A 16,577-nucleotide genomic window follows, 5' to 3' on the forward strand; every position below is an offset into this window, starting at 1 on the left:
TTACCTGAAATAAACCAGTTAGTACCTGGTATGCACATTGTAAGTAAGAACCAGATTGAATCATGTATTGCTATCCTAACAGCTTTATTAGAAAATGTATTATTTGGATAATGAATATTATGAACATAGAGCAGCAAGACAAGCACAATGTGAATTCTGCAACAGTCGAAACTTAAAAAATAAAATAAATGAGGTTTTTATTTTTATTTCATTTATCAACTGCAATGTCCCGTTTGTTTACTTGAAGAGGGATTCAAAACTTGCTGGGACCAGCTAACAGGGAATGTTGGTCCTGCCTTTAACTTTCGGAGGGACATATTTAATATTTAGTCAGAACGTCAAAGGGTGGCTACAGCCAAACTCAAGGAAAAATGATAAGGTGCAAAATACTGTGATGCACTTTTTGTTATTTCATTTTCTTATTAAATGTTTTTATTTAACAGAAACTTTAGATGCCCACTTTAAAAACCATTAATCAGAAAATGTTCTGTCCTCGTTCTGTCATGTTCAGAGCCCTGAAAGAAGGTGAGGCAAGGAGAAAGGCACACCCGGGACAGGTCTCCAGTTTATCACATGGCACTCAGTGTTATTTTAAAAGACAAATGAGATATTACCACACAGTCTGTTTAAAATTATAAAAAGAGTACAACTAACATGTTTAGAAAATGACAAGTAGATAACTTTTCATGAAAAGCTTTGATCTATTGTTCTTTTTTTTTTTTTTTTTTTTTTTTTTTTTTTTTTTGGGAAATGATTTACAAGTTGATTTTAAATGTGACATTTTGAAGTTGGTGTTGTGAACCCACAACAACCAACTCCTCAGTGCAAGTCAAACAGACAGCTAAAATGAGAACAGAAAAAAAAAATGCACCAAGCTTAGCAACAGAAAAAATACTTTGATGTCCACACAAAAGAGCAGTGGATGATCACTAGATTCGTTTCACTGTGGAGAGAAAGAGAAAAAAGCAAACACTGCACATCAACAAGCCGTGTAAGGAAAACTCACTGGGTGGTAGTCATTTGATCATCCAGGTCTATCATAAAAAGTCTTCACAACAGCTGAAGAAGGGTCAACACAAGGCCTAAACTATGCATAAGCCTCAAGACTAGAAAGAGCAGATGAGAATACAAAAACATGAAAAAAAGCACAAACTGAAAGCAATATTTCAAAATGTCCGAGAGGTTTTGAATTATCATTCCTTGGAAACATAAAACATAAAATGACTTACACGATGACTTAAAATAACTTACAAATGACTTAAATATTGGTTGCAACATGTAGTGTAGAGGTTTGCATCAGCTCCTAATCTCATGCATCGAAGGTAAAACACAAAGAAATGATCTGATGCGACTGAAAACGGTTGGACCTGGTGTGACCAAAAACACAATTTCTTGCACACAAATTCCAAATTTGTTTTGAACTCCCTCAAGCTTATATTTGACACATTTTTTGGGTCTTCATTCATTATAAAAGACACAACGCGTTACTTAAAAATTCAACTAAAATATCAAACTTGGTGTTACTTCTCCCCATTTTTGTCGACTACAGCGTATAGTGAAACCACTTAAATGTTAATGTAACGACTGGTAGGGTAAGTGAGTAAAAATGACCATTTATACACAAAATGAAAAATACATTAGAGCTAAAACCATCAAACATACTGTGTGAAATGAAAAGTACAGTATATCATGGCACGGACTTGCATGCACTGACACACTGACATTAACCCAGAAGGTACTTGGTGCTTTAATTGCTGACACTATAGCTCTGGGCTCTCCGAACCAAATAGGTTCCCTTGCAGGATACATAATCCATTATCATAAATCAGATGCGCCAACACAGACAGGTGCTGCATGAATAATTAAAGGTCGGTACATTAGCACTTTTGTGGATGCATGTGTTTGAGCCTGCGTCACTGACGAGACTAAAAGCACCGTGAATTCTCATTAAACAGCTTAATGTTTTGCACCGCATACGGAAATGAAGCACACGTTAGAAGGAGACCAGCTCCCCCAATCCACCCACTCTGGTTGTAACCAAAACAGAAAGGTCTGAAGGAAGCGATGTTGGGTTAGACACTGCTTGAAGCAGTGTTTGTCCCTTCTGTGGCTGTTTGATCTTACCTCTTGTGGTTTGGCTGGTACCCTTCTTTGAACCTGTAGCAAGGTAGATGGGTTACTCTGACTCTGTGATGGAGTCTACTGAGCTGGAGGCAGCGTAAGTAAAAGGTCTGCCGAAGCAAGAAGGCTTCAGGTCCAACAATTTCCATACTAACATTAATTACACCTTAGGCATATTCATTTGGAATTCTGCCCAATGAGAGATAAGATTGTGCTGCAGACAGGGCCAGAGAGGAGCCTGAGAGGAAAATGAGAAGCTCTAGACGCTGTTCATTTTGGGCTCTGCAATGGTTCACGTATTACTCAAAGTTTTGTGACGTCTTATGCCCCGTATGAGGGATTAAATCTGTCTGGATTTTCTAAAATGAAAATTGAAAAATATGTCCTAAATATCAAATTTATGAGTAGCGACATCCTAAAAGCAAAAGGGGGAGTGGTGGTGAAGAGGTTAGAGAAGGTGGGCCTGTGATCGGAAAGTCACCGGTTTGACTTCCCGAACCGACAAAATCAAAATGTGGGTGGTAAAGTTAAAAACACCCACACCTGACTCCATCCTCATTTGTCCCACTCTGGGCCCTTGAGCAAGGCCCTTAACCGCCACCATCTGCTCCCCCGGGCGCCCTAGATGGCAGCTCTCTGCTCCACACAGAGGGCTGTGGTAGCTCGGTGGTCTGTGGTTGCGTCAGGATGTAAAAACAATTGCCGAGCCTTCGTGGGAGTTAGTTCGCTGTAGCAATCCCTGAAGAAGGGAGCAGCCGAAAGTAGAAGAAGAAAAAAAAAAACCCAGTGTTTTAATGTAGATGACTTCTCCAACGGCAGCACGGTGGCGCAACTGGTAGAGCTGCTGCCTCTCAGCGAGCAGGTCCCTGGTTCAAACCCCGGTCCAGGGGCCTTTCTGGGTGGAGTTTGCATGTTCTCTCCGTGCATGCGTGGGTTTTCTCCGGGTACTCCGGTTTCCTCCCACAGTCCAAAAACATGCATGTTAGGCTGATTGGTAACTCTAAATTGTCCTTAGGTGTGAGTGAGAGAGTGAATGGTTGTTTGTCTCGTTTGTCTCTGTGTGGCCCTGTGATGGACTTGCGACCCGTCCAGGGTGTACCCCGCCCCTCGCACAGTGATTGCTGGACATGGGCACCAGCGACCCCCGTGACCCAAAATGGAATAAACGGGTAAAGAAAATGGATGGATGGATGGACTTCTCCAACATCAAACAAACCTTTGAATAAAAAATAATATCAAATCTATCTACAGTACTTTTTTTTTGTTTGTTGATTTGTAATTAGAATACCATTGGATCTTAGGGTTTAAATGAGAGCTGTTAAGACATCATCTTAAAATTTGGTAAACTGTGATAGGGGTTTTCTATGTTCTGACCAAAAGTATTAACGAGCTCATATAAAATATTCACCAGACTGCTCTGCAATAAAACAGCAGTTATACGTGAGCCTCGTGTTTCCTCAAAACATTTCTTCCCTCGGCGTTATAAATTACAAACAGAGAGAATGTTAAAAATATACATCACATTTATTTGTACTGACATCAGGAGTCCGTACAGAGTTGTCTTTGTCTATCAATGAGCTTGGGCACTAAAGGTTAAGTACCTGTTTCCTACTTCCATACATCCAACAAACGTTATCACCAAGCAATGCTGTATCGCTACCAAAAAACAGAGTTGGACGTTGCTGTTACACACCACTGGTATTTTTCTAAAGGTAACACAATGTACAAAAAGCAAATCTGGAAATAGTAAGATTCTTAGGTCCATATAAAACTTTCTTCTTCTTCTTCTCAGTGTATGAATAAGAAAACAATGCACTTATTTCTACCGAGCTTCTGCTGCGTTGCTGTTCGGCAGCCAAGGGGTAAATTGATGCAGATGAGTAATGAAAAGAAACAGGCCGGCTGATCCCTGTATTACCACCACAGCAGCTTTCAAGGAATTGTTCATGCTCTGCGGGTCCCCAGAGCTGCAGGAGCTGTCTGGAAGTGGTTAGATGCCAGTCAATGAGAGGGGCACAGAACGCTCAAATAAATGATTAAACAAAACTTTTTACACAAAGTACAGTACAACACCACTGTGATGTTCAGTAAGAACTGTGTGAACCAAATATCCGGGTCTAAAAATAAATAGGGAAGAGAAAAAAAGATGGACTTCGATGAGCTTCGTGTTAACCGGCTGACTCAAACCCCCTGTCGGCACGCCTCAGGCCCTTTGTGATGGGTAAGGCCAAAGCAATCAGGCAGTCAGAGGGAGTTAGGGAGCAGAAGCCTGGTGGCCCCCTTCAAAAAATGTGAGGATAGCACCGTTTCCTCACCAAGAAGCTGAAGGCACCAGTAAAACCAGGAGTAGTGCTGTCCAAGTTAGGCTCTGTGGCAGACAGTGCACCGAACACTGGTTGCTTTTTGCTCGAACGCCTGAAACAGGAGAAGGGGCAAAGAGGTGAGCCAGTACAAATGGACACAACAAAACATTCATTTTGGATGCTACGCGAGTCTGTTAGTATTCTAAATGAATTGATCTTATGGAGTCTGGAGTTGTGGAGGAATTTTTTTTTTTTTTCAAAAAGACATAAAAAGAACATTGAAAGAAAAGTGAAAGTATAAGAAAAACAGCAACACATTGCCCCGCAGAGCTCCTTTATCACATGCAAGACCACAAGCCTTCTGTTCATCGTGTTGCTTTGGAGTTAATTGGCTGTGCACGAGTCGGACGGTTTGAGTGGGCAGGGTAATTAAAGCAGCATTAACCAAAGGAAACTTGAGTCGCACAACAAATGTGTTGACAGTATTATGGCTATAGGACACAGAGGCTACAAAAAAGAAGATGGCTTATGTGTGGAGTTTTAGGTTTAGAGGTCGTGCATGGCAGTGTGTGACTAAGAGGAGGGACAGCTGCCCAGCTCTGAGCTCACCAGAGGAGGTGACAACTCGAACTTGGGAGGTGAAGGCTCCCTCTCCACCTTCACTGAGTGCACGCACGTCAATGGTGTAAGTGCCCCCCTCTGGCAGTGAGAGCATGGTGGAGGGGTTAATGGTTCTTGTCACCTGGATGTGGCCCCGACCCTCCTGTTTGAGTAACACCTGCAGGACATGGGGCACAAATCCACTTCTAGTTTACACCATATGTGAATTATTGAAGGTCATTGCATTCTACATCAGTAAGAGGAAAAAATAAACATTCACTGAACTGCATTTACTGCGAAAATGCAGTGTGAATGCTTATTGCTGAAGAACTTGCTGAAAAACAGCTGAAATTAGCTAAACATGCTGAAATGGTAGCTAAAATGGAAGAACAAGCCTAAGTTAGCAGTAGAAAGAGAGAACACATATTTGCTGAATTAGGTTTAAAAAGGCACAAAGGAGCCAAAAAAAAAAAAGGAAATTAGCTAAAAAAAGGCAGAAATTAGCTAAAATAGCTGAAAAGTAGCTGAAAAGGCAGAAATAAGCTTAAACTACCAAGTTGAAAGAGATGAAATGAGCTCAAAATATGTGGAATTAGCTGAAAAAGCTAAATTTAGCGCAAAACAGCTAAATAGTAGTTGAAAAAGCAGAAAAAAGTTTAAACTAGCAGAAATAAGCTGAAAGGAGCATAACAAGCTGAAATTATTAGCAATAAGTTAATTAGGCTGAAAGTCACAGAAATTACCACAAAAACTTGAATTTATGTGAAAACAGCTGAAATTAGCTAAAAAATGCTAAAACGTTAGCTGAAACGATAGAACAAGCTTAAATTAGCAGACGGAAGTGGAGAGCGCACAATTTTCACATAGACTGAAAGTAGCAGAACTTAGCAAAAAAAAGTGGAAATTGAAAAAAGCTGAAATTAGCTAAAAACAATAAAAATGAAACAGCTGAAAAGTACCGTAGCTAAAAAGGTAGAAATATGATTAAACTACCAGAAGGAAGTGGGGAGAGCACATTCTTTTCTGAAATAGGCTGAACAAAATTTGACATGAGTGCAAGAAATGTGGAATTTGCTGTAAAACCTAAAATTAGCATAAAACAGCTAAATAGTAGCTGACATAGCAGAAAATGATGAAACTTGTAGAAATAAGCGTAAAGGAGCATAACAAGCTGACATTAGCAGAAATAAGTTAGAAGAAGCATAACAATGTTGTAGTTAGCAGAAAGAATATGAAAGGAGCATAAAACAACTGAAAAAACCCCAGCTAAAATTAGCTGAATGTAGCTGAAATAAAGATTAAATTTGTACAAGGAAGCTGAAAGAAGCTGAACCAGAACACAATGTGAAAGGAGCAGTAAAAGGTTGTAAACTGATTTAAAGATGTGAAGGACGTAAAATGAGCTCAATTCATTTTCTGAGGGAAAAAAGTGGCAGAAAAGGCTAAATATTTCAAAAAGCTTAAGTTTCACCAATACCAAAAGTCATAGCACCCTTCTCCTGAACGAGCTGAACCTTTTGATATATAATTTGTTGGAAAAAAAATAATTGTGGAAAAAGAAAGATGCCAAAAAATGTACGGAAGAAAAATGGATCACAATAGTGTGAATGCTTCATAAACAATTACACAATAAAATCCAACGTAAGCACAGATAATAACTAAATCAATTGTAGAGTTACCATAAGCTAAGGTAAACTCAAGAAACATTATTAACACCAATAAAAAGTATTAAAATACTTCAGTTTGCCTTCCATCGAATTAAGCTGATAAAGCAGTAGATTGTTACCATGTACCCGATGACGTCAGACTCATTGTCTTTTGCCTTTACTGGATCCCAGCTTAATGAGATGTTATTGCCCTCTTGAATCCACATAAGGTTGGTAGGAGGCTGAGCAGGAGCTTTGAAGAGAGAGATAAACATTCAGTTTATTCAAAACAGTTCCACACCTGTGTACGTTGCTTGGCATTTTACAAAATTTCATGCAAACATCACAAGTAGCATGCATTTTGTGTACATCATCACATGACTGGTTTTGCTGCTGCACTCACGAGACATTCTCGTCTTGGCTGTGACAGGAACATTGGCAGGACCCTGGCCGATGCTGTTGAAGCCTTTTACTGTGATGAGATAGACACTGTTCCCTTCAAGGCCTGTCAGAACCATGGAGGTTTCGTTTTTTACTGTACGTTGTTTGTTTCCAGCCTCTTCCTGCTCAGATTCCTTCCAGTAGCTGAGCTGTTAACGGAAAAGAAGACGAAATGACAATGATTGCTCTTAAAAACATTTGAGCTAATCCATGAAAGGAACGGAAGCTTCACAAACAGTCGTACAAAAATAGAAATATGTATAAATACCTCATATCCTCTGGGCCTTCCAGGACCAGGGTTTGGTGGTTTCCAGGTCACCCTAATTTCCGAGGAAGAAATGCTGTACGCTTTTACATCAGATGGTGCTTCTCTTGGCTCTGTGAGGCAAAGCATATAAAGACGATTGCGTAATGAATAAACATTCTCTGCTGCGAATGATGTCCGGAATATTAACACACCTCCCTCCGCAGAGTGGATGATGACAACTTTGCTGAACGGCCCATCTCCCTTATTGTTGTACACACCAACTTTCACTTCAAACGCGGTGAGAGGGGGAAATGTCTCATCCCTGTATTTGTACATGGTCGCATCCGCTGAGGTCACCATCTTCTCCTTCCAGCCTCTGGTCCCATTGGCCCGAAAAGCAACGATGTACCCAAAGCCCTCCCCGTTTTGGAACTCCTCAGAAACAGGCTAGAAGTACAGAAAAGCACAGAACAAATCACCGAAAAGTCATTGAGTTTAAGAGCAAGCCTCTTTAGAAGCGCTGACGTCCTGTGATGGAAAATAAACCATTTGCACATTTTTTTCCCCTGGACATGCCTTTCAGTGCAGGGAAGCATCTTACTGAACAACAGCATCAGAAATATTTTATTTTTTGTGACAACCTAAGAAAACCAGCTTTCACTTTCCTTTATTGTAATGCCTGCTGGTGTTAGTAATGAAGCAGCCAGCCTCGAGTAATGGAAACAAATCGTATTTGGCTCGGTTGTGCCCAATACGTAGCTATTTATCTTTGCATGTTTGACAGGAGGATTTTTTGCGACACAGGTTTTGTGTGCTGGCTTTCGGTGATTATCTCTGGTTTTCCTGAAGTGAAGAAACTGGGAGCTGTCTTCCGCAGCTGCTCTGTGCTTAATCAAATCAAATGCCAATTTATTAAGTGAACTAGAATCTAATTAAAATATGAGCTGCAGGGATTAAATCTTTGGCTACAACTAATAAATGACAAACACCTGTGCACCTGTTTTTGGCAACAAGTCTGCTGCTAATGCTGTAATGTGTTGATTTGCATAAGCTACTGAGTTACAGTGTCCCCTGAAGGCACCGCCCGAATTAGCCATCCAGTCTACAGAGGAATTGCGGGTGGATGGAGATCTAGTTCACATTTCACTCAACAAAGACCAATCACCTACTGTGACTGCCTAATTACAAGGATGATCAGTGAAAATAAATTAGCTTTCATCAACGTTATTATCAGATCTGGCATTGCATTTAAGGGGGTACCAGGGAGTATAGTTCTTTTGCAAATTGCATGGATAAATCAGCCAATAGATTTCAGGAACATGGTTTGGGGAATAAGATAGCCACAGATAAGTGAGGAAGCAGTGTGAAAGGGATGTAAGGTAAGTCCTCAGACTAAAATGATTGGACCTGCTGGGCTCATCGATGGTGACTATAGGGGCTTCACTAATAGTCCTCCCTATGGCTCCTTGAGAAAAAGCAGTCAAACAGTCTGCTCTAATGAGACGGCTGAATGAAGCTAGGGAGCCTGTTTAGTCATTCATCCTGCTTAATAACCTTGCCCACCATGGCAGTGCAGGCTCTGACAACTCTCCACAGATGATTGGAAAGGCAGAACTGCCACGCACTCACATGCCCTGACTGCCAAAAAGGGCTAACATTCCTGCACCGTCTCCTTTAATATCCAGCTTCATTGATCACTGACAAGACGCTTGATTTATTTGAAAAAGCATTTAGCTGAAACAAGAACAAGTAGGGCAAAGCAAAAACAATTTAAAATGTCATATGCCAGCAGGAGGCTTCTGCATCTAAGTGTTGTGATTCATTAAAACTACATCTTGGACATCGGAATGAAGAAAACAAAACACCATGTTGGAAAACTTGTTCTTTTTTTAAACAACAGCACAGCTGAGAAACTTTTTTTTCTGAAACCAGTTTTTCTTTTCAGTCCAAGTGGATCCTGCCATGAACACAGTCTTCTGTTTCATCAACAACCAGTCCCATTTGTGTCGTTGTAGCTTTTTGGTTTAACTTGTTTCTACAATTTTAACATAGGTGTAGGGAGGTTGTCATTGTGTAATCCTCACCAAAGTAATCACACATATGTTATAAATAGGATGAGGTGAACTAGTAAGCACCATCCCATCTGGAATGGACGTTATGCGCCACCGAGGGGCACTTCTCCTGATGTGAAGGTTATCTTCCCGGCTCCAGTTGGGTTCCATACTTAATAACTGCAAGAATAAATGTCAGTTGTCTCCACATCTGTTCACTCATTCCATGTTAATATATCCTTCAACCAATCTCAATTGCAAATGATCATCTTTGCTCATAGTAATTCGGAGCATGCATCGCCCCGAATCTGGCTGGGAGCCAAGCTGTCAACTTGGATCTGGTCCACATTAATATCCTGCTAAGTTGGTGTGAGATTTATTGCATTTTCTGCAAACACTGTAGCTAGAGATTACAAACACATATTCATAAACATCCCTGGCTTTAGTGGGAATGAGTCTAAGAGTCAAGGTTAATCATCAGTGTGCCTCTCTGGTGGGACCAAATTTTGAATTCCCTACATCTTAATCACTTGCGCCGCTGATGCAGCTTTGTGTAGTACACAGCCCAGCTGCCCCTCTTTGAGCTTTATCAGCAGGTTTTGCTATTGTGACCAAGTTGCCCCTCTCTCTTTACGATCCAGGCTGGTTAAACAAATAACAGAGAAAATTGGAATCCTTCTTAAAATGCAGTGAGCTATGATCTTGTGCCGTTGTTGCCCAGTTATTAATAAAGCACGAGTTTTTGCACTGCTGGTAGCTCCACAGCTTGCATCAAGCCTGATAAAGCTCTAAGACTTGCAAAGAGGTGCTAATAACCATTTTAGCAACTTGAACAAGTGCTGAAAACAAGCTTAAAATGCAAGTATGTGCAAATTATAAATGTTTTTAAAACTTAGCACTAATTTGTTTTACACAAAATGAATCAGAACTATGTGGTAAAAAAATTCTCAGGTGATGCTTTACGGTCTTCTAAGATCGTTTTCACACCTGATAGTCCAAAGTTTGGAAAGTTTGTTTACATTTTCAGCTGGTGTGGTTCACATTCACACTGCACTGAGTCAGTTGAGCCAACCTGTCCCACCCCCACCCCCTTACTGAAGGAAATAAAAATCCCTGAAGAAGACACTTCTTCTTCTTCCGGAAATAAAAACAAAAATGGAGTGGCGTCAATTTTTAGCAGTTTTATAATTTCTGTTTTGTCAGTGGCTCATTTGCCAAGCAAACATTTTTCAACAATGGACTCAACATGAGCTTAAGATGAGGCAGAAGACCATGGAGAATGTTGTTTTTCACACAAGGCGGCTGACAGCTCTGTATGAGGTAAGAGAAATGCACATTTGTTTGACCGGCGCTGTAGTCCACTTCCTGCATTTGGAGCGGTCTCCGGTCCGCTTGCATTCACACTGCATTCGAACTGCACTAGAGTTCACGTCAACCGAACTGAAACCTAGGTATTTAGGTGGACCAGAGATCACTTTTTTTGGTCCGCATCAGAGTTCGATTGCACATTCACACCTCCCCAAATGAGCCGGACTTTCTAGGCAAACGGACTAGAGTACGATTAAAGCAGACTAAACAGGGCTGGTGTGAATGCACCCTAATTCAAATTCCCACCTGAGACCAAAAAACGTTTAATCTTTTGTCTCAGAGCATCATGTCAAATCTTTTTCTTTGGACAATGACTTCTTCACCTTCTTCTCTTCTATGGCAGAAAACAATTTTATGCCAATGAACTCCCCTAATGTTCATTCATTTAGTTAAATGTCTGGTCTTCTTTTATGACCAGCCCAGAGACCCACAGCTGGAGTTCAAATTCAAGGAAGTCAGATAATATCATGCAGGATACAACAGATGGGCAGGCAATGTATCCTTTCTGAAATGGAAAAAGGTCACTTTGCCCTAATGATAAGTACACACCTATGCCCCACAAGACACCCACAACCTTTGTGATATTCTCCAGGATATAATGTACTTCTCACTTGTCTTTTTCTCTCAGAAAGGTTGTGACTTCCTGGGACTTTGTGCGTCACCATCTGGGATACAGTACTTTTGGATCTGCAGCTGTGGAGCTGGCTTCTATTTGATACAACTACTAGTATAGTGATGCTACAATGTTTAAGAATTGGAGACAATTTGGAAATGGATATGATCCATTTTTAATCCAAATACCGCAACTTTAAAACAAGTAAATATGTAAACTCATAGTAACTGCAACGATCTGAAGTATTAAAAAAAACAAAAAAACAAAAAACATTTTACATATTTGGATACCACTCATTTATCTGATGCCAACCACGAAACCCCAAAAGTACTAGCTCCCTACTTAACACTTAGTGACAATTTCACATAGCCAGATTATTGGCTGTGTGCGTAATTGCTTTGGCAGCGTTTCATAGCACAGATGCTAAACTTTAAAGTTCAAAAACAGTGAGAAATAGTTGTCCTCACAGAGGTGTTAAAACATGATAAAGTGTCAAGTCATTAATAAAGTTACCCGAAGTTAACAGACAGACTTCTGTCAGGTTGAAACATTTGCTATGACATAGAAGAAACAATACAAGTGCATTAAAACAGATCTGGATTTTTCTTTTGACCTGCTCTGAAGGTAGACAGAGTGTTGTCCAGAATATAAACTAAAGCAGGAAGACAGTAAATTCAACTCTCCTCCAACTAGGACACACAGCAGGATATCAAATATCCACCCCCAAAAAGAATAAAAAAGAAAATGAAATAAAAAATAAATTGGCACGCATGAGAACCACAGTGTTCCAGCAGGTGTGCAACCACTTTGGTTTTCTGCCTGAGAAAAACGATGTTTTGATAATTGCAAGGAAGACCCGGGGGAAACTAAGTTAATCTATGAAACCAAGAAAGTAAAACAAATACAAAATAAGTGAGTTTCAGCTTTTAAACTTTGTTAGAGGGACAGTTATTCTTTTGAGTTAGCATTGCGTCTTTCCAACTTTTTACAAAACAAATTTCAGAGATACCATGAATCTGCAATTTTTATTTTTTTTTAATTGGACTATTAATCCCCAATGGGAAAATTAATTGTCTGCATTTTCCCATTGTGAGTATGTGTGAAGCAGACGGCTGCCATCTAGGGAGCCCGGGGAGCAGCTGGGGGGTTAGGGTCCTTGTTGCCCAGAGTGGGGCCAATGAGGGTGGAGGCACGTGTGGGTGTTTCATCTTTTCCACCAACATGTTGATGTTGTCAGTCCAGAGAGTTGACCGGTGACCCTTTGATCACAGGCCCACCCTCTCTAAACTCTGCCCCCCCCCCCCAAAAAAAGAAACAAACAATATTTTAAAATAATAATAACAACAATAATGTGTTATGTATTGTCATGATTGTATGTTCCCATACAATGGTGAAATTGGCTCTCTGCATTTAACCCATCCACCACAAGGTGGAGGAGTGGGCAGCTATTGAAAGCTGCCCGGGGAGCAACTGGGGATGAGGTGTCCTGCTCAGAGACACCACGATATGTGCAATGACCGGGGATCAAACCCGGGACCTTCGGGTCCTGAGTCGGCTGCCCTGCCTCTACACCATCTCAACCTATAACAAAGGAACTGAGCGACCTAATACTGTATTTTACATTTTTGTCAAAACTGATCCGTTTCTTCAAAACTTAAATAAACTTTTCCTTATCAAATGCCACAACTTTCCAGACTTGACATCAAGTTCTTCTTTATCACTGGATTCATCAAGAGCATGCAAAAATGGGGCAGCAAGGTGGTGCAGTTGGTAGAGTTGCCGCCCCTCAGCAAGCAGATAGCCCCGGTTCAAATCCTGGCTGGGGGCCTTTCTGGGTGGAGTTTGCATGTTCTCTCCGTATATGCGTGGATTTTCTCCGGGTACTCCGTTTCCTCCCACAGACCAAAAACATGCATGTTAGTCTGATTGGTAACTCTAAATTGTCTCTAGGTGAGAGTGAGAGAGTGAATGGTTGTTTGTCTCGTTTGTCTCTATGTGTCCCTGTGATGGACTGGAGACCTGTTCAGGGTGTGCCCCACCTCTCGCACAGTGATGACTGGACATAGGCATCAGTGACCCCCGTGATTCGAAAAGGAAGAAGCAGGCAAAGATAATGAATGGATGGATGGAAATGCAGTGTTCCCTCAGTGAGGACTGAACTAGACAAAAGGGTCTTCTCCTACTCCGCTCCTGTTTCCTGGAATATCTTACAAAAAGATCTGAAGCTCTCGACCTTGACCTCTCTAAGTGGCTTTAAGAATCTGTTGGACTCCAGGCAGGGACCAATGCAGACCTGTTCCTGTTTTTAGTTTTCTATATTCGCCTTAGAATCTAGCTGTTTTTGTTACTTTTCTTTTTTTTAGCCTTCCTATTTATAAATAAATAAATAAAATAAATTGTATGCCTTTTTATAACTGTCTACTGTTGTCGCTGTTGTCCATTGTTGTCATCATTCTTTGTTGAAATCAGGTCTCTCTTGTAAATGAGTCCTCGAGGCTCAATGGGATTTACCCGTCTAAATAAAGGTTGAATGAATGAAAAAAAAAGCAAATAATGCCTAATCCTGTAGATAAAAATGAATATATGCGCACAAAACTTTTTTCCTTAGAGAGATTTGGCCCTGTAGGTGTCGTTGGGAAATGTAAAGGGTTTAATAACAAAGAAGAGGTTGTCTAATCTCAGATGTTGCCAGTCTCCGATGCTTAGCTCTGTTCTTTAAACACTCTGGCAAATCCCTCAATACGTTCACTCTTATTAAAGTGTATGAGCATGTCTAGACTCTTCTCATCACAAGCTGCGAGGACTTTCTGCTACGTTTTAATTAGATCCATTTCTGAAGGCTCTGGGAAAAAGATGACGGGTCCCAAGCACACATGAAGTAGAACTGCAGCTATTTATCTTACTGTATTTTACCTAGAGTGAATAAAACTGAATGCAAACTAATGCAATCATCTGTGCAATGTAAAATCATCAATCCATTTCCTTCAAGCAGAACCACAAGGACTGGTGTCGTTCATCAACCATGCTCCATCCCCCTTAATAATGGATGACAAGAATTCCCAGGCAACAAAAAATACATTTATGATGTAAAAAGAAAAGAACATGCGGTGGCAACCTCTACATCATTATTAAGCCACATTTACATACAGATTTTATTACTTACTGATCATCAGTTTCTGACAGAAACAATAAAAAGCTGCAGTTTCAGGACTGAACCTTGTTGCAGCAAACGTGAGAAGTTTATTCTGAGGCTGATTGTTTAAAAGTTTAGTTGTGATTTTTTGTTGTTGTTTATTTTAAACTGAAGGGCAGACTTCACAACTTAATGATCGCTTAGTACGTTTTAATTTTATTCACAGTGTAAAATAAGTTCAGTTGGTGCTGATTTTAACTTGTCTTTGCTAATTTTATCCTATTTTTAAATTTTACGAAAACACTTTTTTGAGCATAAAAACAAGTAGTATTCTAAAGAGCTCACGTTTTTTTTTTTTTTAATATTAAAAAAGTGACAGAGTTTCAAAGTACTTTGTCTGAAATGTATACTGTTTTGTGCTGCACCTTGTTCTTTCTGGAAGTACTTTAATTGGGCACATTTTAAACCTAATATATAACTTAAACTAACGAAGGGCTAATTAACAATGAAGTGATGTTTATTAATAGTTTACTATTAATCAGTTATAGTGCACGGATTATTGAGAAAGAGGCAAAAGTCTTTGTTTGGGCTAGGCTAATGGCTAGACAACACTGTCTCATGCCACAGAACGAAAAATAAGTGAGGTACCGACTTCCATTTTGGTGGGTGGCTACACCTCGGCGTAAGGAAGGAACTTTTGAAAATCAGGTTGCCACGTCAAAATGCAAAATGGCTGCTACCTCAAATATCCATCCATAGTGTGAGCTGGATAATACGAAAAAATAAGCAATATGCCAAATTCTATTTTGGTGTGTGGCTACATTTAGGCACAATAAATGTCCTTGTCAAAAAATTGGAAGGCCAAATCAAAATCCAAGATGGCTACCACCTTATGTAAATCAGCCACCCCTATCATTTGAGGAAGCTATGGTTTCTTTTTTTTAATGCTGTACTTAAAAGTATAATTTCCTCAAATGTTTGGGGTGGTTGAAGATTAATTCATGGTGACAAAGGCCACCACTGGCCACCCCCTGGCTCCGCCAGTACATTTGACAGTGGATGAAATTGCTCCCTTCACTTGCCATGATCCCTCCCTCTGTGCTGCCTGAGAGGCAATAAATAAATAAATTAGTAAATAAAATCCTACCTCTATTCCTGCCCAGTCGAATGTCTTGCAGGGAAAACAGTAAAAGTTAACATTCCCTGTTCGATGCACTCATCTCAAAAGCTACAAACATTTATTAATAAAATCCCTCAGTGACAGGGGACGTTAGCGTCTCTTGTTCTTATTGTTTTTCAGACATAAAATAACGCTTTGTCAAAAACAACAAACGTGTAGAAAACACATTAGAAAATGCTAATACTTTAAAATGTTGTACATCATATGTTTAGTTCGTCGATGTTTTCGCAATTAAACTATGTCATTGTTACAATGCAAAATGTGTGCTTAGAATAGAAAAACTTTGGGCTATTTTATTAAAACTCTGTGCTCTAAAAAGGTGTCGCAACAACTATTACACAGAACGTTGCTTCAAAGTTGACAAGACTGTCCCTTTAACACAAACAGAACAAACAGTGACTTTTAAATGACACAACGGAAAACTATGAGCAAGTAAATATAAATAATACAGTACTCCTGGACCATAAAAAACTACACCTGGACCAGAGCAATTATACCAGACCATAGAAACTACACTTTGACTATAGAAACTACACCTGGACCATAGAAACTTCACCTGGACCATATAAACTACAACTGGGCCAAAGAAACTACACCTGGACCATAGAAACTACACCTGGACCATAAATACTACACATGGATCATAAAAAACTACACCTGGACCATAAAAAAACTACACCTGGACAATAGAAACTACACTTGGACCAAATAAACTACACCTGGACCATAGTAATTATATTGGATCATAGAAACTACACCCGGACGAGAAAAACTACACCCGGACCAAAGAAACTACACCCGGACCAGAGAAACTTCACCTGGATCACAGAAACTACACCTGGGCCAGAGAAACTACACTTGGACAATAGCAATT

The 16,577-nt window shown here is 40.1% G+C and overlaps 1 protein-coding gene across 1 annotated transcript in view; it reads right to left on the reverse strand.

Moving 5' to 3' along the window:
* Nucleotides 1-4,222: 4,222 nt before the first annotated feature.
* The window catches only part of cntn5 (contactin 5), a 71,644-nt gene continuing 59,289 nt past the window's right edge, over nt 4,223-16,577 (reverse strand). Inside the window, exons 14-19 of the mRNA XM_037677634.1 lie at nt 7,571-7,805; nt 7,380-7,489; nt 7,074-7,260; nt 6,811-6,923; nt 5,034-5,202; nt 4,223-4,536 (exon numbers count right to left, since the gene is read on the reverse strand). Of these exons, the coding sequence (XP_037533562.1) occupies nt 4,433-4,536; nt 5,034-5,202; nt 6,811-6,923; nt 7,074-7,260; nt 7,380-7,489; nt 7,571-7,805 (918 nt within the window). The 3' untranslated portion in view covers nt 4,223-4,432. The remainder of the gene's footprint in view (nt 4,537-5,033; nt 5,203-6,810; nt 6,924-7,073; nt 7,261-7,379; nt 7,490-7,570; nt 7,806-16,577) is intronic.

This window comes from Nematolebias whitei, chromosome 6 (genome assembly GCF_014905685.2).
Source record: "Nematolebias whitei isolate Nwh7 chromosome 6, NemWhi1, whole genome shotgun sequence".
NCBI classification, from domain to species: domain Eukaryota; kingdom Metazoa; phylum Chordata; class Actinopteri; order Cyprinodontiformes; family Rivulidae; genus Nematolebias; species Nematolebias whitei.